Source organism: Heloderma suspectum, chromosome 7, assembly GCF_057233095.1.
Source record: "Heloderma suspectum isolate Gila_16-S chromosome 7, 16-S_ref, whole genome shotgun sequence".
Lineage (NCBI taxonomy): Eukaryota > Metazoa > Chordata > Lepidosauria > Squamata > Helodermatidae > Heloderma > Heloderma suspectum.
In genome coordinates, this window is record NC_139464.1 from 110,680,783 (window position 1) to 110,704,040 (window position 23,258).

A 23,258-nucleotide genomic window follows, 5' to 3' on the forward strand; every position below is an offset into this window, starting at 1 on the left:
TGTGCTTCATAGTCTGGCTTTCTTCCTACATGTGTCTAAAGACTATTATTGGGCGCTATCAGAGCTGTTCTCTCCATTGCAGTGCATGCGCCTATGTCCATTGTTACCCCCAACATTACATCTCCCTTCCCCGTGGGATTCAGTTTAAAGCCCTCCTGATGAAGTTCTTCATGCTGTGGCCAAATACATTCTTCCCATCCTTTGTGAGGTGCAACCCATCCCTAGCCAACAGCTCATCTTCCAGGAAGTATAGCCCGTGGTCCCAGAATCCAAATCTCTCTCATCGGCACCACCTTCGTAGCCAGTCATTCACCCGGAGTATTTTTCGTTCCCTTTCTATCCCTCTTCTAACTACTGGAAAGATGGATGAGAGAACTATCTCGGCCCCAAAGTTCTTGAGTTTCCTTCCCAAAGCTTCAAAGTCTGACGTGATCTCTTCGTAGCTCCGCTTGGCGGTATCATTTGTTCCCACATGGATGAGAAGAAAGGGATACCTGTCAGTGGGCTTTATGACTGCAGGCAACCTTTCAGTCACGTCTCTAATCTGTCCTCCCGGGAGACAACATACCTGGCGAGTCCACGGGTCTTCGCGACATACTTGGGTCTCGATCCCACGCAGCAAGGAGTCTCCCACTACTACCACTTTTCTCTTCTTCTTCTTGTAGGCCTGGGTTTCATCGCCTCTGTTTGACTGACCTTTAGCCTCTTGCTCACTCTCATGCAGGTTCCCCTGTGATTCTTCCTCTGCAGGCTGTCCTCCAGTCTCATCCGCAAGTACCTGGAATCGGTTCCACAGCTCCACTGCTTCCACTGGTGCAGAGTGGCGTCTAGTTCTTCTTCTCCTAACTGTCACCCTTTTCCAAGGAGTATCCTCTATTCCATTTTTCCTCACCTCAGCATTTCCCACTGCCTCATCTTGCTGTTGCTCTTCAAGCTTCTGGTCTGCCCATTGCTGCTGTAGTTCCCCCATTCTGTCCAAGAACTCTTCGTGTTCTCTTATTCCCCAGAGGGTCAACAGTCGCCGCTCCAGTCCACTTACTTTTTCCTCCAGCAGCGTGATCAACTTGCACTTGTTGCAGGTGTAGGCCATGTTGTTCTCAGGCAAGAAAACAAACATTGCACACACCTTGTAGGTCACCACCACTGGAGAGTCTTGTCCTTCCATAGCCTCTTTTCCCTTTTTGTGTCTAGCTTTGTGATTGTTCTAGACTAGCCTGTGCCTGTTCCTCTACTCAGTAGAGGTTAAAAGCAGAGTCCCACTGGTGTGAAAGTGTGTGTTACAAGACAAATAAATGGAAAAAAGTTAGTTAAAACTCCTGTTTGCTCCCCCTGTTCGCTCGCTCTGTTCGCTCGCTCTCTGGGAGCTTGCCTGCGTCTGTAGTCCCTGGACCAGCTGGAGCAGCTTGCTCTGCTCTGCTCAGCTGGGAGGCCAAGCCCAATATTTATTTATTTATTTATTTATATTTATATTTATATATGAATGAACGAACTCCTCATTAGATCAGGGTGACGTGGCAAAAAAGGGTGGGCAATTTACTTGTAACCCAGTTGTAATCCAGCTTCCCATGGTTGTTCTCTTCTTCTGACCCTAATGCCTGAAGCGCAAGCTGAAGTTTTTTCCGATGCAGTGAATGCTTTATTCCAAGTTCCTACATATGGGACACAAAACATATTCTTTTAAAGATACCTATATTCTCTGTCAAAGTCTTAATACTTAAAACAACCAGGAATGCAAATAATGGGCAACTTTGTTGAATACCGCTATAACGATGAAATTTATGCAATAGTCATCTATTTATTTGTATTTTTGCCATTAGTATACTATAGATTGCTTTAATGCATTCAAGGAAATGTCCATCAATATTACATTTTAAAGTAAAAAATAAATATTGCCATTCAATGCACTCAAAAGCTTTTAATACATTTAAGCTACAATTGATCCTGTTTTAGATAACTTTCAATAATGAAGAATAGACTCTCCTAGAACTGTCTACTTACAATGCAATCCTATACACATCCACTCAGACGTAAGCCCCATTGACTTCAATGGGACTTTCTCCCAGGACATTTTTATAATCTTAATTTAAAAGCAAAATTGGCCTATACAAATTTACTGAAGTGGGGTCTTTTTCAGGTTTATTAATTAAGACCCCTTTTGCCTCAGTTCATAGGTTGAATCCAAACTTAGTGAGGCCTTGAGTAGATCCACTGAATTTAAGGGGCCTTAAATCATTAACAACTTAAGTACCATTGATTTAAATGGGTCTAGTCAAAACATGACTAAGTCTGGATCCAACCCAGCGTCATTGATATCTTATGAGTATGAAAACATTCATTAAACAGAAAATATAAAGTTGAATTACGACCTCTACAATGCTTATAAAATTTTGCTCAAAGGCCATCAAGTCCTGGGGATTTATTAGGTTTTAAATTTCTTACTATATCTTACATTTCTTCTTTTTTATTGGAGCATTCAGTATCATTTTGTCTGCTGCAGACATTGCTAGTAAATTTGTCTTTTGAAAAAATTGTGCTATATCACCACTAGGATTGTCTCGTTTATATAAGCACTCATACAAACATACACATTCGTTTATAAGATTTTCCTTTATGTTAATTTTTGTGTTCTTCCCCTGCCCCCAAGATATTATTTGTGATATCAATCTCTTCTTTTGCACTTTTGTGACATAATGTGCTAATACTTTATCTCCTTTATTGCTGTTCTCAAAGTATACCTATGGGGGATTCCTTCTCCTCAGCACAGCCACCACCTATGAGGGAAACTGCTCCTTCACTGGCCAATCCCACCTCTACGGTTTCTGATTTATAGCAAATGCTTATATTTCGGGGCCTAAGGAACTCTCTGCCACTATAACTCAGAGTTCTACAAGCTGACCCTTTTCCTCAGCCATCAATTCTGTTAAAATACTTTAAAACCTCCTAGTAGCCTGGCATAAGAGGCTTAGGCGTGAGATGGACACCAACACGAGAGGCAAGATGAACTATTAAACAAGTAATTTATTGAAGGGATATTTGTACGTAAGAGATTATTAATATTTACTTTGAGGTTTTCAAAAGAGTACTTAGTAACATTTCTTAAGGACTCCGGACACATTGTTGCTGCTACAAACCTCTTAACAACTTCTTTTACCTCAGACCTCCATCTCAGCCAAATGCACTTACAACCAGGTCCAGCTTCTGGGTACAATCTTCTTCTGATACTAAAACTCTTCCTGTTGCATTTCTGGCTGCTTGAACAGTTTGTCTTGGTTTTTAGCACCTTCTTGTATAATCTTCTTCTGGAAAGATCTTAGGGCAACCTCCAGGCCTAACACAGCCACCTGCTCCCTACACCTGATCTTCACCAGCCATGTATAGTTATCCCACAGAGAAGTAACAGCTTAATATTCAGGCCATAACTATACACTTTCCTCTCAGCTTTCACCGTTTCTTTTCACTGTTTTTAAAACACCACACACCAACCAGCAGACCCTCAACCTCCACAGACTGACTCCACTATCAACTGCCATACCTTAACTCTCATTTCCCAACCGCTCTTTTCCACCTAGCTAGAATCCCGAACCAATCAGAAATTTACCTGATCCAGACTCCATCTAACAATATTCAAAGTGATTGTCTCTCTCTCCCCCTTCAGAACATCACTAAGCAACTACTACACAGGCCTTTGACAGTAAGAAACGAAGGCCTCAGACCTACTCAGATACACTGTAGCCTCACAGAGGCCACACACAGTAAACATTGCATAACAACAGTTATATACAGGACATTTCTTCACAATACCTGTTTGGTAAAACTTACTGCCTTGCTCACTTCTGCACTCCAATTCAGTTGTGCTCTAATAGTTTCTAATTCTGATTGTGTTCAAAAATCAAGTGTTGCTTTGTATTAAAGTTCTAAATTTTTGAATCTTTTTTTAATCAGATCCAGCCTATTTTTATTATGTACTTTCTTTCTTATTATGTGAAGTGATCTGGATGAATACTCCTTGTATATAAGCATTACATGTCTCCCACACAATACTATTCTTGATATTACCTGTATTATTAAAAATGGAAAACTGCCAGTACAATCCTATACACATTTACTCAGAAGTAAGCCCCACTTAAATAGGACTTACTTCCAGGTAAGTATGTATAGGCAAGTGGGCATATGATTGCACCTTTAATTTCTCTATCACGTCCCGAGCTTTATTCTACAACAAAAGTGTGTTTCATTTCCATTGAAAAGAAGACTGCACTTTTTATACTTCTCATTCACATTTTCCTGGTGTATGGTCTTACATCAATTCTTTTAAAGAAACAAGTATTTTAAAGTACATCATCTTGAGAAAAGTGACACACCACTTAAAAAAAAAACAACAATGTTCAGCTCTGGTTTTTAAATGAAAAAGAGCTTGGAAAAAGCTGGTGTTGGCATTAGCACTGCATATTCTTAGGGCAAGCTTGTTTTTGCTGGCAGCTAATGCTTCAATGTGGCAAAAAGGCCCAATCCATTATAGGTGTCTTCTGTGAAACAGATACCATATGCTATTGTAGCCATCCTTTAACAAATATGATTAGGTAAATCACCCATTACTTAACAACATTTTATTGTAACTGTCACTCAACTTGCATATGTGATACCTGGAGCAGGTATGTCACTCAAATACTTACCTTCTCCAAATCAGTCTGAGAAGCTTGCAAGAGAGTCTGACCAGAAAGTATCCAGTGTTTGCCATTACTTATGTAAGAACCCAAGCCCTGCTCCTGAAGCCAGTTGCAAACTTGCTCCTTTGTCCATTTGGCAAATGGCATATCCAAATCACTAAAATTGGGAGGAAAAAACCTCAATATTTCCAAATTGACACTTTAGAGAAAAAGATACATTTAAAGAATGTAACTTAGACCCAACTCATGGGTTGCCATTGTGGCATGAGAGTCACTTCCATGGAATCCCATCCTACACTGCATTGGTAACATGCAAAAATAAGCCATGCTTCTGAAAGTAATACCATCTGTTGCCCAATCCATGTTCTTACTTTTGACCCACATGTTTGCTATTTACAGATATTTCTGATGTGGAAAGAGAATGGACCATGATGAAGTGGTAACACAGAAATCAAAAATAGTCTCATGACACACGGTTTAACACAGTCACACATCTACATACATTCCAATTATATACTTGTCAATCTGTTGTGAAATAATGAGATTTGTCATGGTATAGCTCTCAAGTTAGTGCCTTCTGACATCATGTTTTCCCAATACGGGTTTACATACAATGTAAGTTGTAATATGGAGTCCTTGCATTGTATCCAATGATGTTTATCCACCTGCGGAATGGACACCCTTGGTGGAACAGATTCCCCCCTTCCCTCTATACTCCCCAAGTGCTCTAGTGGTTGGGGACCCTCTACAGCAGACTGGGTGGGGCGGCACACAGGGGCTGCAAGGGGGGGAGGAGGAGAAGAGAAAGTCCAGTTGCTCAAGTAGAAGTCCAGTTATATGACTCTGGATGTAGCCCCTTAGCTGCAGTTGAAAATTCAGCATGGATAAAGTGAAGCTGAAGTCACAATTTATCCATGATGACCACAGAAAACATCCATTAAAAAACCCAACACAGCATCATCCCACCCACATTCTTAGAAAATGCTCTGATATGGGTCAACAGGTAGACAAACAAGACAAGGGAGCCTATTCAGTTTCTACATATACACATACAGTCCTTGAACTGTTACACATGTGTTTGGGCGAAAAGTGTGGGATTTCACTTTAGATATGGCACCTCAGTTACAGGTCCAGACATGAGGTTCTTTGATTCTGGCAGTATCAGCCCCTTACCCAAACACGTTGGTTATGCATTTTAAATCTTAGAATAGATTAGGGGAAAGGTATATTTGCCACAATCCCAAAAAGCACAGGGAAACTTCTCTCCTTCAAAACATTTAGGCAAACTGTTTACGCTACCCTAAATCTAAACTATTTCCCACGTTGTTCGTCAGTCAATCACTTCATATTGCATCCAGTACAACTTCTCCAGCTGCATTCATGATCGTGATAGAAAAAGCAAAAAGACGGGAAGTATTTCCCGTGCTAGCTCAGTGCCTGTCTCTTACTTATTCGATTGCCCAAGGTCTCTCGACCAGCCCAGTCGCGGTCCTGCGGTTGCTCTTGTTCCTCCTCTTTTGAACTCTGTCTCTGTCACGTCATCTGGATGGAACGTAGTAGACTGGCTTCTTCTGAGTCTGAGAAAAGGCCAGGGAAGGGGGACAGAGTAAGAGATGGAGGGAGTATCAGAACACGAGAGCAGCCGTCCTGGATCAGACCGAGAGCCCACCTAGTACAGCCTCCTGTTTCACACAGTGGCCCGCCACACACAAGCAGGCTGCAAAGGCAACAGCACTATCGCTGGGATTTACAGTTCTGTGAGAACCGAAATGTAAAACCAGCTTAGAGGAGATAGCGGTTGGAGAGTAATAAACCAATCCGCAATGTACAACTACGGCTTTCCAACTGCACTGTCGTCTCACAACCATTTAAATCTATATCTATATCTGTAGGTGCTGGGTTCCATATTATGACTAGTTTGCAGGTGTGAAAGCTGAGGAAACAGAGGACTGGGAGAGCGTGTACCAGAGGGTAAAGGTGCCGGAGAACCACAAAAAAGGGAACATGTGCATTCGATCGCACTGAAGAAGATTTAGGACTGGCAGCAAAATTAACCTTGTCATGTAAGGTAAAATGCTACTCAGCCATTAACAGCACTGAGTCACTACCAAGTGAACGGCTTCTGTAAAATTTATCTGTAACATTTCAATACCACTTTAGCAAATACTTTCAAAGCACTGATTTTGGACTGGGGGACACAGTGCCAGGGCAGACGTAGCACTGGGAATCTCCTGTAATTAAAATATGCGAAGTGGGCCACAGAACTGTGCACTCTCTATCCACGGGCTGCATGCAGCCACCTCTGCCCCCCATCACCACCAAAAAATTCTAAAACAAATTATCTTTTGGGGAGGCAAAAATGGCATCTGTAGCAGCTGCAAGGTGCCCAAACAGCTTGTTTCCTAGCTAAATTTGGCTCTTTGGGCAATCCGTAGCTGTGATGGAACACCAAGGGGTTAAATTTAGCTCGGAAACTTGGTAGTGGTTTGTCAGCAGCAAACTGGTGCTTTTTGTGCTTTTTTCCAGTTGCTCCACGGATTGCGGTCCGTGCCGGGTATCTGGGGGTCACAAATGGCCCCTGGACTTCTGGAAGTTGCCCACCCTTGCTCTGTCCCCAAACTATCCCTTCTCTGGAACAAATTCTTCTCACCCAACTTTATCAAGGTTAACCATCAACAACAGTAATCAGGATTTCCTCTTAACCAGAGGTTAGCACATCTCGATTAAGTGGAAACCGGGACACTGCTCTAAATGTTGATGTAACATTGACCACTTAGAGGTTTGGGTGGGATATTCATGCCAAAAAGTAAATAGCTGGGAGAGGGAGCATGCAGTTCCATGACCCATTCCCCATCTCTTAATCACAGCTAAGAAATTCCCAGCATGAAATCCACACCAGCCCTCAAAGGGGAAACCTGGCTGGGCGCAAACCTCTGGTAATTCAACCCATTTATGATGTTAAGTAGAGTTATATCCTGGTTACCTTCCAAACAATTTCTTGATTCCTCTGGCTTTCTTTTTAGAGTCGGGAGAGGGTGGAGTCAGAGGCCCGCCTTCTATAACTTTTGGTTGAGGAGGCAAGCCAGCCAGATCTAGGTGGTCTGCAGATCCTTTTTCCGTCTCCGCTATTAAAGAAAAGCAAACCTCAATTAACTATGAAAAGTTATACTTCTTAAATTTGACTTACTTTAAGTGTCCCTTTCTGATTTGTGAAATAACCTTGGCTAAAAGCCATTTTGTTGATGTTAAGTAGAGTGAAAGAGAGGTAATTTTGCTGTATGTTCCATTTACTTGGCACTTATAAAACATAATTCAGTTAAAGAATTTATTAATATATCCATACCAGATTATCTGTGTTAGGTTGGCCTTTATCCAAGCCCCGTCTATTACAGCTACATTTGATGTACCAAATATAGCCCTAAGGCAAACCTGTGGTTAAAAAAGTGTATAGCTTACTATGAATTTCCAGAAGGCAAAGACTGCCAACAACTGTGTTGATAATCCCTCATATATCAGATGAAATGTTCAGGAATCAGTAAATGTGGACAGTCAGCTTCTGGTTGTTGTCAACAATCAGTAGGGTTAACTCCAGTTGTTCAAGGGGTTGATAACTTTCCCTTGCAACTGTCAGCCATCTTAACATTTTGGACATTCGCTGTTCCGTCATGGCACTCTTGGTAATAGTGTGCCAATTTTGTATAGTTAGTTGTAGTGTGGTAGTCGGGGGACAGACAAACCCTTTTCAGATTTATAGGTAGTTATTTCTGAAATATGCAAAGCAAATTCCATGACCAAACATGAAATAAACTAATTAGAATATACTTTTAGATGTTCTATGAGAGGCCAAAAAACTCTGTGATGGCTCAGGAAGCTGCTCTTAATTCTATTATGTGAAAAAGTGCCTTATGGGTGTTGCAAAACATCATGAAGTTCAAATTTTTACTCTTGCACTCTCTCAGCACCTGAAAACAGTTGTAAATGGTCTAATCTAATGTTGAAAATTCAATTGCCCTGTTTTTGCCAAAACTGCACCTGCAGAGACAAAGTGAGAGATACCAAGGGTTAGAATCTCATGGCAGTTTTACCAGGTATAAAAAGGTTAATGAAATGTTGTGTTCTGATTTAACAGCATCAACACTCTTTGGGGAAACTGAAATTTGGAGAAACTGAAAAAAATACATGTTCTGTCTTTAATTATTTTTATAAATCATTTTAAAAACTGTTAGAACTTCCTAAAGAAAACAACAGTTGAAGGAAGCATTGAAGATAATACACCCTAACCTGGTGCTTCTATTAAAGTAACTCTGGAGTTTCATAGAACTTCCAAGAATTTCTCAATGGAAACATCACGAACAGTGAACAAAAGTCCACAATTAGTCCTCTTCCTCTGGAAGGTGCATTTACAAGATTTGTTCTAGGCTGCATCCTTGGTTTGAATGGGGTGATGGCAAAACCTAACTGGTGCATGCATAAAGGGAGTATGCCCTAGAACAGGGGTGGGCAACTTGTGGCCCTCCAGATGTCGGCCTAAAACGTCCATCATCCCTCACCATTGGCTATGCTGGCTAGGGCTGAGGGGAGTTGTTGGCCAAAACATCTGAAGGCCCACAAGTTGCCCACCCCTGCCCTAGAATATCCCCAGAATCTTCTGCAACCCCACACAGGATTTTCTTAGTCGGCACATAGGTGTTTCTCATCAGATGGATTGATGCAGTCTGAAAACCACACCAATCCATTCATCTTAGGAATTCCATCTTAGGAATCCATCCTCCAAAAGCAACAGGACCTTTTCTGTGGTGGTACTACGGCTCTGGAAAATCCTCCTGAAGGATATTCATTGGGCTCCCTCTTTGCTGTCTTTTAGACAGAAACATTTTTGTGTCAACAGGCTTTTAAATTATCATCATCATCATTTCTATACCGCCCCATAGCCAAAGCTCTCTGGACAGTTTAACTATACTATATAAATTATAGTATCTGCTTCTGTGCTGTATCCTCATTGGACGCTGGCGATCACTCTGACCCACATAAACTTATTTACTGCTGTTCAAAATAAAGAAGTCAATGTCACTCCTGTCCACTGTCTCAAAATTCCAGACCATGATGTCCTACTTCATCCAGGTCCTCTTTTTGCCTCCACTTTGCCTTGTATTATGTGTTGTAAAAGCTGATTATTTCTCATTACGCATTATATGACCGACATATGATGGCTTCTTTTCTCTTACACATTTCTGCATTTCTTTGGTCGTTCTCATTCTCTGAATTATGGTGTTATTTGTTACATAATGTGTCCAAGATATTCTAAGCATGTGACGGTAGCACCATAGCTCTAATGCTTCCAGGCATTTACAGGCAGCTTCCGTGAGAGTCCAGGCTTCCACTCATAGTTTCTGCTGCTGGTTTAAATTGGGTGTTTATTTGTTTGAACTGCTTTTAAACCACATGGTTTTAAATTTGTACTGATATTGTCTGTTTCTAACTGTATTGTGTTTTTTCTTTGATGTAAGCTGAAGGGTGATGTTAAAAGGTTATTTATTTATTTGATTTATATCCCGCCTTTTTACTGAAACTGGCACTCAAGGAAACTTACAAAATTTAAAATAGATCAGAACAATAAAACACATTAAAACACAAAAAATATTATCTTTAACAACAATGTTGGTCTAGCCTCAGCAAAGTCATCCAGGACCAGAAAAATGCAAGTAGTCACTGAATATTTGCCTTTGTCCCAATAGATAATTTATAAAAGTATCACAACTGCTTCCCCCACATTGGACTTGGCAAGCAAGACGCCACCTTTACATGAGTTAAAATATACATTTCTACCCCTCCCCATTGCCCCACATGAATTACGGATACGTTTGCAATGCAGTGATTCAGCAGAGATGTGCCAGCAAGTGCCATACAAATAGGGGAGCAAAAAAAAAAAGCCAAGTTCCTCTTCCCACATTACACAACAGCAATCTCAGGTTTGCCACTGGAACAGCACTTGACAGAGCTGCAGCCAATCCTAACATGCACATGCAAATGATATAGGCTCATTTGCAAGCCCATTTGTCCCAGCTTCTTGATCACACTTCACCTTTTCAAGTGTACACTTATCTGTATACCTAAACATAAATGTGTGAACTCGCTGTATGCTCAAAAGCAATGGTGAGAGAGTGACCATATTAAAAAGTAGCAAACAGCAGTGGCCAAAAGTGAATTATGCTATGGCTATCAAGTTAGCCAAAGTAGGTGACGAAACGCTGTTGTTTGGGGTGTGCTTTTTTTCAAAAAACAAAAGAGTTCTTGATACATAAGAGAAACTATACAGCAGAAGTCACAGCAGGTTGCTTTGATTACATGAAAGGATGCTACGTTACAACGCATATATTCTTCATTGCTTGGATTATCTCTCTCACTCCTCTAATTCTTGTGTTCCAATCCTAAATATTATGCTTGGAAACATGTTCCACTGTTTTTTTCCACTCAGTCTCTTCATTTATTACACTACGCAGAGAGCTCAGTCTGCAACCTTCCCCATGGGAAGAAAGTATCAAACTAAATGGGCTGTACCGTGGAACTGGATTGCTGAATATGGAACATTGGGCTTCCTCTCATTTTATTTAATTACAACATGGAGATATAGGTTGGGAGCGTAAAAGGTGGCACCTTCTCAGGAGTCTGATGCCTGAAGCACCTGGTTTATGCCAAGGCTGGCCCCTAGGCAAAACTGCATCATGTTAATACCAAACATATATAGACACTGCAATTCTTGGGCTTTAGTGCTTGCATCTGGAATGTCGTAATCTCTTTCTATGATACTTCTTGTCAGTGTGGGTTATCACGATGAAACAATGCAGCAGGCTTTTAGCAGTATGCATGAAAAATGAAAATAAATGAAATGCAAAGAGATGGATGAACATTCTAGCACAGAGTTCCTTGCTTTAGTGCCCTGCATGGCCATGGCTCAGCGTTAGTGGGCTTCGCAACATGGCCCAGAGAACGCATGCAGGTCTACCGTACCTAAGATAGGTGCACTGGCACTTCGACTGCGATCTTCAGGCATCCAAATAGCGCACAGAACCACAGGCAGCACAAGGGGGAGGAACGGACCCGGGACAACAAGATAAGACATATCAACACTTAACAGCGGCAAGACAAGGGGAGAACAGTACCCAAAAAAGGTGCATGCAAAACACACACAGCTAACATACAAATGGGTCATATTAGAATGATCAAACATTCAGTTGCTCATACCAAACAATTATGTTTTTGGATCTGCCTAAATGGCAGGAAGGAACAATGTACAATAATTACTTTTGTACTGCTTTGTATTTATATATTACTTTAGAGTGTGCTCAAAATGCTTCATTATCTTAGTAATAGCAACAACAGCCCTGTAAGGTAGGCCAGTATTTATGACCCCATATTGCAGAAGGAGGCTGCAATATCCATTTTTGCCTTATCAAAATTTTGCAGTATCTATTCCACTGCCATGACCTATTTCCTACTATTTAAATAACTTACCTGTGGGTTACTATATATCATAATCTCATTTTATCTTCACATCTACTATGAAAGGGAGCTGGACCAGGCTTGTAAATAGCCACTCATGTTTACGAACCCAGCAGGTATTTTAATTACACTAATAGCTATTTTAATTAACTATATTTATGCAGACATTAGGAATTAAATATGAATTATGTATGCAATACAAAATTAGGGCAGATATAAACAATGTCATCTTTTATAAAATGCAGTATATCAGATTGACTTATGGAACCCTATGGTTCTTGGGACGCAACCACTGGGTGGGCTGAAGCAGCAAAACTCACTAAAGGCACCAATAGATTGTGATAACATTTGTTTTGCAACCAAGTTAGGAGATTGTTATTTTGCTTCCACGGAGACGTGTAAAGACATGCATTTGCACATAACGCTAAGCCACACTTCGCTTTTCATAGTGATGTTATGAAGGAAGTGGCTGGAAATTTCCTCTGCTATCTCTGCAAAGCCCACTGCTAAGTTTGCCCTTACCTCATCATTCCTTTCTGTCACCACAATATTCAGAGACTCATTTAATGTATTTTTAAATGTGTTTAATCTTTGTAAACCACCCAGAGAGCTTTGGCTATTGGGGGGTAATAAACAAACAAACAAACAAACAAACAAATAAAACCATGGTTTGACTGGGAGATAAGAAATTGGGAGGGGGCACAAGGCTCCTGTCAGGGATGAGTCTAAGCACTTTGAAATGTCTGACAGCTCCGATTCTGAATCAGAGTTGGAACACCTAGATCAGAGCCCAGGGGAGGGACCCTCCCTAGTAAGCCAAGATTCTGGTAGAGATTCCTCCGAAGGCCTTGACAAACAGATGACCCAGGCTGAGTTCCTGCCCCCTCCCTCCACCATAAAAACTCAAGTTTCCGAGGAGGAGGAAGAGGGGCGTGACTTGAGAGATGCTAGAGCGCGTCGCAAGCAAAGCGGGAAAAGTTAGGGGCAGGGCTCAGGCGCTCTGCCAGGATAGCCACTCTCAGAAGCCAACATAGAAGGGAGCATCACTGCGAAGCAAGCCTGGCCATGAAGTTCACGCCCAAACTGTCGGCAACTTCACTACCCTCTGGTTCGTCTCCTCGAATTAGTGAACACAGATTAGTTGTTTAGGGGCCTGAAGCAGTCTGAGAGCTTCCTGGAATCTGTAGAGAGGCTAGTCTCCAGCAAAATAAAGTAGTATTACCCTAAAGCTTTGTCTCCTTGTGGTGTTGATTGCAAAGGAGAAGAACGATCCATTTCTGACAGCTCCCAACTTTGGCTTTTAGGGACTTGGGAGTGTACAGCCTTTATAAAAGGAAGGATGGGGCTGAATTTCAGGCCTGTGCAGTACCCACTCCATTGCACTTAAAACATGTTATATGATCTACAAATATATCCTACCTACATGAACTCCTTGGCCCTTTTTGCAGTGGCAAGGCAGCACAGCCAGCCCATACTGGCATGTGAATTATGCATGTAGGCCACACAACAGATTCTATCTGAAACATGTACCGGAAGTTGTGCTTGAAATTAACATGCAGAAGCACTTGAGGTAGACAACAGAATGCATATGCCACTTTACTTTCCCAGGTACCAGAATCCACAGCAATTAAAGTTTTGCTCTCTATTCATGAAAGGTTTTATTGTTTATGCAATGCCTGCTTCTTCATGATTTGTTGTTGTTGTTGTTTTTAATGACAAACACAAGTATTATAGTAGAGAATATCTTTCCCTGTTGCCTATTAGTTTAGATAGATACAGTGGAAAAACTAGACCTCAGCCTTTACTGAACCTACCCAAGTTAGGTGCGCTCGCTGTCCTTTTGTTACTTTTGATCTTGAAGAAGCCTCGCCCAAATGAAGACCGGGCTTTACGGGTCCCAAAGGCATCTTCATCACCCGGAGATTTAGGAGGGAGGGTTCCATATTTGCTACCCTCCATGGGTGCTTTGCTCTGATTGGTTAAGAAAAATTCAAAACCTGTCAATTATATCTGTACTGCGAGATCGTTATACTCAAGTGTCGCATGCTCAGAAAGATAAGTGAGAAATTAAAATAGCATGTTCACAACTAATTAGAAGACAGGTAAACCATACAGTAAACTTGAAAATGGATTGAGAAGTGATATCTTCTGTTAAACTATTCTGAAAGCTTTGAAATGGAAATTCTTTTATAAAAATGATACCCCATAGAATGTAAGGCCTTAGAAAACCAAGTAAATAAAAAGGGCTTCCCATAAGGCTGATAATGAGGGTGGTGAGTTCTGAGAGCACCAAGTAAAAATCCAAAGAAAGAAAAAAAATAATTAAGTAATTTGGAAGTTTAGCATGCAGGTTTTAACCAGCCTGCCAGTACAACGGTGGAATCTACTAGGAAGTTACAATACCTTGCTGCTATGAGAGTCTGTGAGTGGCTTCACATGATCATGGAGGGAAAATAAGCCATGGTGGCTTTTCAGGATGGTTTGTAAACCACCCCAGCCACCCACCCTTGCCAGGTTCAGACATCACGACAACCTGCACACAGTGAGGGTAATAATGCTAATTAGATGGCTTGTGACCACCACGCAGGGGGAGGAAAAATAAGCCACTGTGGCTTATTTTCCCTCTGTGATCATGCAAAGCGGGTCAATGCCTGTATTGTTCAAGGCTACCTAAACCATGGTTTAAACCACGGCCAAGCACTCCCCTCCTTGTTGCCTGCTGGCTTGAGGACAAAGCTCTTGGCTTGAATTAAGGCAGAGTTCCCATTTACATCTGAAAAGGGGAATTCTGGCTTACTGTTGGTCAACAAAAAAGTAAAATAAGCCAGGATGTACTCTATGGCACAGCGACACTCCACAGGTTTCACTGGGACACAAGTGTGCTTAACTTCCCTAGACTGCACTCACAACTTCTTCACTAACAAACAGCACAGCAACACATTATTTCTAGGGATGGGGAAGAAGTTAATTTGGCTCGCATTTTAATATGAACTGACCAAATGTGCACTTCTTAAATTGATACATGAACTGGAATGCAATTACCCTCCAGTTTCTGCCCTTCTCCAAATGTTGCAATGTAGCTCTCCAATTAAAAAAAAATGCATAGAAAAACGGGTACATCAGGGAAAACTTTATTTATTATAATTTTTATTTATTTAAAACATTTGTATCCCACCCTATATCATTAAGATCTCAGGGCGGCGTACAGAAAAAATCAATTTAAACAGTATCAAACAATAAATAATTTAAACAGCTAAAAACATACTAAACCATTAAATAAGCTAATACCAATTAACATCTACAACAATAAAACAGTTAAAACAGTGTGCTACTTTAGGGAACGCATTCAGCCCTCAAAGGCTTTGGTAAAAAGCCATGTTTTTACTTGGTGCCAAAATGAAACTAACATATGCACCAATCGGGTCCAAGGAGAGGGCATTCCATAACCAGGGTGCCAAAGCAGAGAAGACCCTCTCCCATGTCCCACCATAGTGTATGTCTCACACTGGTGGGACGCAGAGGAGGGCCCCTCCAACAGATCTCAGTCCTCGGGCAGGCATATAAAGGGAGAGAAGCTCGCTCAAATATCAAGGCCCCAAGCTGCTTAGGGCTTTAAATGTTATCAGCAAAACCTTGAAAATGGCATAGAGAACAGCCTATGTTCAGAAAATTTGCTTGCAAAAAATGTATATTGGGGCAATCACGTACAAAAATACCTACAAATTTCCATGCAGACAAAAATGTGTATGATTTTTTGTGAGGATTAAAAAAAATTGCAAACAGATGCAGCAGCAGGACAGACCTGTGCTTGAAAATATGAAAATGTTATAGAGAGCAAAAGAGACAGATTTGTCTATCTCTAGTTACCTCCTCTTGCTTGTGTCCAGACTCTTTGTCCTGTTTGGGAAGAATTGGAAGCATTAAATACGTCAGGTAAGTAGATGTTTTATTCAACAGATATTCAATTAATTTATCTAAGACTTGTTTAACTCAAGTCATCTATGACACAATTCAGTAAAATATTCAGACCAGCATACAGGGGAGTCTATGTTAGCATGTTCTAGAGCGTGCAGACAAAACTATTTGAGTAAGCCATTTTATACCACTTGGTTAGAGTCCACGCCATAAGGATTTACTCAACATATGGATACCCAAATACATATCTGAAGGCATATCTCCTCCCATATGTGCACCCCCACCCATGATTTGTGAGCAGACAAATGAGGCTGTTTCACATGCAAGTCACTGCTTGATATTATATACTGCAACCATGAAGTGATCACCATGCATATGGGAAGTAAACCTCAGGGGATATAGCTGGAGTGGGGGAGAGAACAGTATGGGTCAGCATTTTTAAAGAAACAGTTAACACAAAAAACAGGACTACCCACATCAGATGCTTCTTTCTTCAAGTTCCCCAAGCTGCTGGATTTTTGCAGAGCTGAAGTTCTAGAAGCAAGAACAATTTAAAAAAGGGGGGAAATGAATCTTGTGTCGCAAGCGCATTACTTGAATTAGAATAAACGTTAGAATGAGTTGCAACATTTTTAGACAGGTGAAGGGAAAGAAATACTGAGTTAAAGCAAATGTTGATTTTTTTTTCTTAAACTATAAAGATAGAGTGTATGAATCTGACTAGATGCCAGGATTAATGAGAATTATAGCAGAATCACTTTTATAGCAGAATCACTTTTATAGCAGAATCACTTTAAATATCACTTTTGCCATGAACTCAGCAGGTAACTATAGTCAAGCTGTTATCTCTTACCCACATCTGCAACATGGGAATAGTACGGGGTTGGATTTGACATTACAAGGAAAAAACGGGGGTTTCTCCCCCTACCCTATATACACACACAGCCCTGTAAATCCATCCCCCCTCTGACAGTTTTTTCCCCCCCCCGCATTTCCCCCATTTGTATTCCAAAACTGGAAGTAAGCCTGGCTAGGGGATATATTTGAAGGGGAGAATTGTCAGGCATGCGGAAGAGTTAATTGATACTTTTTTCAAGTTTGTGTATGCGTGTGCACGCACGCATGGCAAACATGTGTTTGGCAAGATGTGTTTGTGAGATAATGGCTGCATTCAGATTAAGCCAGAATTCTTCAGAATCCTGGCTTATTGGTAACAACTTTTACCAATAGTAACTGAATCAGTAACTGATACTAACTGAATAAGGAACTTACCAGGGCAGAAAAGTTTAGACCAGCCTTCTCCAACCTGATGCCCTCCAGATATTTCAGCATGGACAATGGCCAGGAATGCTGGGAGTTGTAGTTCAAAACATCTGGATAGCACCAGGTTGGAAAAGGCTGGAGTTACATCCAAACTTGGGCTCATGGCTTATCTCTCCTCTAACAAGCCAGCATTTGAAGCCAGGATTGGCTTACAGATCGTGGCTTGTTAGAGGAGACATAAGACAGGGTCAGGGTTTGGATACCATGCTAAGCTTTTTCACCTTGATAGGTTCCTGGTTCATTTAGCTGCTCCCCCTGGCAGAAGGAGCCAAGTGGGAGTGACTAGGCAATATATGCCAGCATGCTTGTTCGTGAACAGTAAGCTAGGATTCTGAAGAGTTTTGCGATAGCGTTTTGTTCTAATGTGTGTTGTTCTACCCCAATATTGATCTATCCTACATGGCTGTTGTAAGAATTATGGAGGTAATTCGCAAAGTAATTTGAACACTCTGAAGTGCCATGTAAATTATTATACTCAAGTTGACAATACAGATAATCTTGGAAGTGAACATTAACTCCGAAATTCTTCTGTTCTTCAAATTTTCAAACTACATGCTTATAATTACATACCCAAAGCTTACATGCAATTTCCTAGTGTTTGAACTGTGTGTATGCAACAACAGGGGCTCTTTGGTGTTGCAGCCATGCAGCCAAGAAGCATGCTCTATTGTTCTGCATTTAATTTCAGAATGAATTTTAAAATGTGTTGCTTAAAAAGCCAAACAGTCATTCAAAAGGTAAACCAGTGCTTCATTGATCAAGAGGCAGAGGAAGATAACTAATTCAAAATTGCAATCAAAGTATAATGCACATGCTTAAAAGATATTTAAAAATGATACATTAGCTAATATAAATGCTTTCAGTTTCACTTTTGCCCACTGCTGCATTTGTAATCATCCTGAATAATCTAGGCTACAATTTTACACATACTTACCTGCGAGTAAGTCCCACTGAACATAGTGGAACTTACTTCTGAGTAAATATGCACAGAATTGCAGTGTTCATTGTGCCTTGTGTACTTAAACCCTACCTAACCCAGTAGGGTCGCTGTAGAACATAAAAGTTATTGGACGTACTTGTAAAATGTTTTTTTACCCAGCCCGAAGTATTTCATACTCCATGTATTCTTCAGTTATGAGATGAGTTGTCTTGTGATGTTTCATCTCCACTCACCAATTTTTAATTTTAAAAAATATTGCATTCAACTTACTAAGCTTATCAGAGGGCTGATTTACCCCTACTGGAATGAATGGGAAAGTGAAACTATAAATGAGTTGGGGTCAAATCTATCCCCAGCACCTTCTCAAAATATGTGAAGGAAAATAACATAGCATTCTGCTTGTATCATAAATGTCATCTTTGTTGTTATACCTCCTTAAGAGCAATGAAGTATATTTTCTTTCTGTTTTGAAAAAAACAAAAAACAAAAAAAAAGTGTTATGAACATCTCCTGGTGGATCCCAGGAGTAAATTTTAACTTAGGGAGTCAATCCTGCTCCAAGCTGGCTTCTTTATCTTCTTGACACATGAATTAATACTCCCATACTGCAAACGTGCAAGAGTGATTCTTTATTTGTAATATTACTGGGGGGCGGGGGGCAGAGTGAGAGACTCCATCCACTGTTTACTATAAGCCCAGTATTTCACCTAGGCATCTTTTGGTTTCTGTTTTGTTTGCTTCTTCTTTTCTCCTCCAGAGATCCCTGATAGCCCAGTGAGAATAGCCTAATTGCTGGGTTGCATCTTTTCCCCAGTCAGATGTCGCAGGTTTGTTTGTCCCTAACAAAACAAACAAAACTCACAGCTCACTGTACATGATATTTTAAATTAAGTTTGTGTGCTAGACTATGTTTTCTGAATGCAATACTAATACAATCTAATTTTTCATGTTAAACTGGAGTCATTTTGAAATCAAATCATATCTTTTTATTTCCAGATAGGACTTTAAAGGGGTCCGTTGGACCCCAATAATAGTGTATGTGTGTGTTTGGGGGGTATTTATATAACAGCAGAGATGGACTAATGCTGACGGGAGAAGTAATCTCTTTTTCTGGAGGTGGGGCCATGGCATGAACCAAAATCACTACCTCTATTCAGACATCATGATTTGCCTGAACCAAGCCTCCAAACAGGCCAACCAAGGTTTAGAGCTGCTTGTCTGCTTTCTGTTTCCATCTCCTTATCACTCCAGGCATAGCAGCTTCCAGAGAGGGAGCAAATGCTCTTCACTGTGGTTGGTTAATTAATTTCTTGGTTGATTCAAACTCACATCAAACCAGAGGTAAGTTTCTTTAACCATCGTTTAGTATTATGCCTGGTCCAAAATAGGGCAGCAAGATTGTTAACAGGGACTGGCCAGCGAGCTCATATTACGCCAGTACTTTTCCAGCTGCACTGGCTGCCAGTCCATTTCCAGGCCCGATTCAAAGTGCTGGTGTTAACATTCAAAGCCCTTAATGGCTTGGGGCCAGGTTACCTGAAGGATTGCCTCCTCCCATATGTGCCTGCCCGGACCTTAAGATCATCCTCAGCGGCCCTTCTCCGTGAGCCCCTGCCAAAGGAAGTGAGGCAGGTGGCTACTAGGAGGAGGGTTTTTTTGCTGTGGCACCCCGGCTCTGGAATGAGCTCCCTAGTGAGGTTCGCCTGGCGCCTACATTGTATTCCTTTCGGCGCCAGGTGAAGACCTTTTTATTTTCCCAGGCATTTTAGCATTTTAGCTTTCTAAATTTTTATCTTTGCTGTTTTAAATCTGTATTTTAAACTCCTGCACTGCTGCTAGGTTTTATTGTGGTTGTATTGTTATATTGTGGTTTTAATGTTCTGTATATTTTAAATTGTTTTATTGTGTGTTGCTTGGATTTAATTTTTGTGAACCTCCCAGAGAGCTTCGGCTATTGGGCGGTATAGAAATGAAATAAATAAATAAATAAATAAATAATTCTGGGCTGGTTTATTTTATTTATTTATTTATTTATTGCATTTATACCCCGCCTTTCTCCCTCTCGCAAGGAACTTAAGGCGGCTTACATTATCCTCCTCCTCACCGTTGTATCCTCACAACAACAACCCTGTGAGGTAGGTTGGGCTGAGAGTCTGTGACTGGCCCAAAGTCACCCAGTGAGCTTCCATGGCCAAGTGGGGACTAGAACCCGGATCTCCCGGCTCCCAGTCCGTCACTCTCACCACTACACTACACTGGTTCAGATGATACATGAAGCGTCTCTCTGGCCCATCATTTAGAGGAGTGTGTGTGCATGCTGGTTTATGTGCGAAGGCAATGTCTGCATTAGGACCTACACATATAAGCCTGAATCCCATGGTCAATTCCTAAATCTAGGGAATCGACCATGGAACTGAGACCCATGTGCATAGGACATAATGGAGACATTGCATCCCTGTGGGAATGTGTGGAATGGGGCCAGCAAGCATGTTCACACACCCCTCCACACAATAGCTGGAGCAACCCTTTCAGTATCATCCACGCTGTCTCTCTCCCTTGCATCTCCTCAGAGATAGAGATGTCTGTGCTATAGACATTAAGGACATTTAGCAAGCATTAAGACCTCCCTCCAAGCAAGGCACTGTGACTTCAGTCTCTGTATCTTCCTCCAGAATGCATTCTCAAATATAAATGAAGCATGCTTAGTAATCACAAACTGCAAATAATTAGAGCCCATTGTTCAGTACAATATTCTTCTCATGCTTTCATTTCTACTCCCACTGAGAGTACAAGAAGAACATTATACTAAATTGTTCACTGCAGACTAACCACTGTGTTAGAAATTCTGTTATAAAAATGTACACCCCAATTCAGAAAGGCATTTAATGACTTCATTAACGTAAGCATGGGTGCTACTAATTAATAATTTGGGCATATTAGAAGTCTACTAAGCCAGCCAATCTCCCCTTTGACTTCGCACAAAAGGCAGCCACAAAATATTCAGGAATATATTACAAAATTCTGTAAATCCCTGGTGCTATATAACTTGCTTGAAGACGTTTCATGCTGCAATAGAAAGAAAAGCTAGGCTAGAATCGTACAAAGAGCATTAAGGAAGAAGGGAGCATGTAAGAGCATGATTGTAATGTATTGTAGTAAAGGCTTCAATCATTTTAAGTTTTTAAAACATGTCTAATGCTAGCTATATTATACGGTACTTACAATTTTGTATCACCTAGCTGTGCTTCAATGGAAGCCATTGGTGTGTGTTTTTCACTGTAAAAAGCAACAATATATATGTTACATTTAAGGCATCTCAAAAAGGCTGGTCTTATCTAATAAGGGGTTCTTTCAGCACTAATTTCCTCTAAGAATGAAATTTCAGCTAATTTTTGACCCAGACGATGGACAGCTCAAATATAACTCCCCCGAATTTCATTACCGAAATCCGTGGGACTGTTTTGTTCAGGCAAAACCTCAGTAGGGATTTTGAGGGAAGCTAAGAGAACTTCAACAAGGTTAGCAAAACTTCTTGAGCAAGGGTCCATACCTCTCTAAGATGCCAGCAAGTTTTGTCTACATAAAAAACCATTTGAATCTTTGAGAGTCCTGCTCAGGTGAACCATTTGTAGGAACATTCTTCTTGCTACATCTACATTTTAAAATCCATGGTTTGAAGCATGTAGTGGCTCAACAGACTGAAGAAGGGCTCCATCTTTTAGTCCAGCTTCCTATTGCTAGAATTTTGTAACCCTCTATTATATCCTGCCCTTATTCGCCTTTTCCCTTAGACTAAAAAGCCCCAAACTCTTCAGCCTTCTGTTGTAGGGAAGTGCTGTAGCCGTTTTGATTGCATTTTTACAGCTCGACAGCCTTTTTTGGGATGAGGCTACCAGAACTGTAAAGGTAAAGGAGTCCCCAGCCAGTCGTGTCCGACTCTAGGGGATGGTGCTCACCTCCATTTCTAAGCCGAAGAGCCAGTGCTGTCCAAAGACGCTTCCGTGGTCATGTGGCCAGCATGACTGAACACGAGGTGCACGGAACGCCGTTACCTTTCCCACCGAAGCAGTACCTATTTATCTACTTGCAATTTCTTGCTTTCGAACTGCTAGGTTGGCAGGAGCTGGGACTGAAGACAGGAGCTCACTCTGTCACGCGGCCCTCAGGTCTCGACCTGCTGTCCTGCTGACCTTCCGGTCTGCAGTTCAGTGTCTTAACCATTAAGCCACCGCGGAACTGTACAGTATCCCCAAAGTGACCACACCATTGCTTTGTATAAACACATCATGATAGTGGCCACCTTTTATTTTTTCTTATGAAAATGGTATTTTATTTCGAAATAAGGTTAACAACATAAAGGCAGCAAAAAGAAGAGTGTACATAATAATAAATCAAAATCACTAAAGAAACAAATTCACTAATTATAAATCTTAGTCTATAACAGATACATTTATGGGACATCCACAATAAAATGATCTAAATAAGAGCTCAATATCTAATGAAAGTAAAAATACAACTTCTACAACATATAAAAGGAGCGTGCGTATGTGTATGTCATTTTGTGTATTTGTGTGTATTAATCCGAAAAAAATACAGGCAACTGTATTTTGTTGGAATTTTATCAGAAGTTTGAAGTGCCTCAACATAGGAAATGAATGGAAACCATGAAGCCATAATATCTTTCTTCAAGTTAGGATTCCTTGCTCGCTGCACTTGCTGAGTAAGTTTATACATACTCATAGTCTCCCAAATTTTATTAATTCACTGTTCTTTAGTTGGTCGCTTTGGGGACTTCCAAATACATGCTATATATAACTTTGGAGCCGCATACAATTGCTTAAGAAGGTCTTTATGCTGGAATCATTAGGTTCAAAAAGATGAAGCAGCATTGATAGCCATCTTATCTTCAAACC

At 40.9% G+C, this 23,258-nt stretch overlaps 1 protein-coding gene across 10 annotated transcripts in view; it reads right to left on the reverse strand.

Moving 5' to 3' along the window:
• PPFIBP1 (PPFIB scaffold protein 1) overlaps window positions 1–23,258 on the reverse strand; it is a 160,235-nt gene that overhangs the window by 16,166 nt on the left and 120,811 nt on the right. For 7 of the 10 annotated variants that reach the window (XM_084811088.1, XM_084811096.1, XM_084811095.1 and 4 more), the window contains 9 exons: window positions 21,568–21,621; window positions 21,361–21,411; window positions 16,559–16,616; window positions 16,035–16,064; window positions 13,982–14,138; window positions 7,651–7,792; window positions 6,116–6,244; window positions 4,674–4,824; window positions 1,538–1,649 (listed from right to left, as the gene is read on the reverse strand). In XM_084811088.1, coding sequence (XP_084667214.1) covers window positions 1,538–1,649; window positions 4,674–4,824; window positions 6,116–6,244; window positions 7,651–7,792; window positions 13,982–14,138; window positions 16,035–16,064; window positions 16,559–16,616; window positions 21,361–21,411; window positions 21,568–21,621 — 884 coding nt within the window. The remainder of the gene's footprint in view (window positions 1–1,537; window positions 1,650–4,673; window positions 4,825–6,115; window positions 6,245–7,650; window positions 7,793–13,981; window positions 14,139–16,034; window positions 16,065–16,558; window positions 16,617–21,360; window positions 21,412–21,567; window positions 21,622–23,258) is intronic. The other 3 variants (XM_084811089.1, XM_084811097.1, XM_084811092.1) reach the window with 1 other exon arrangement.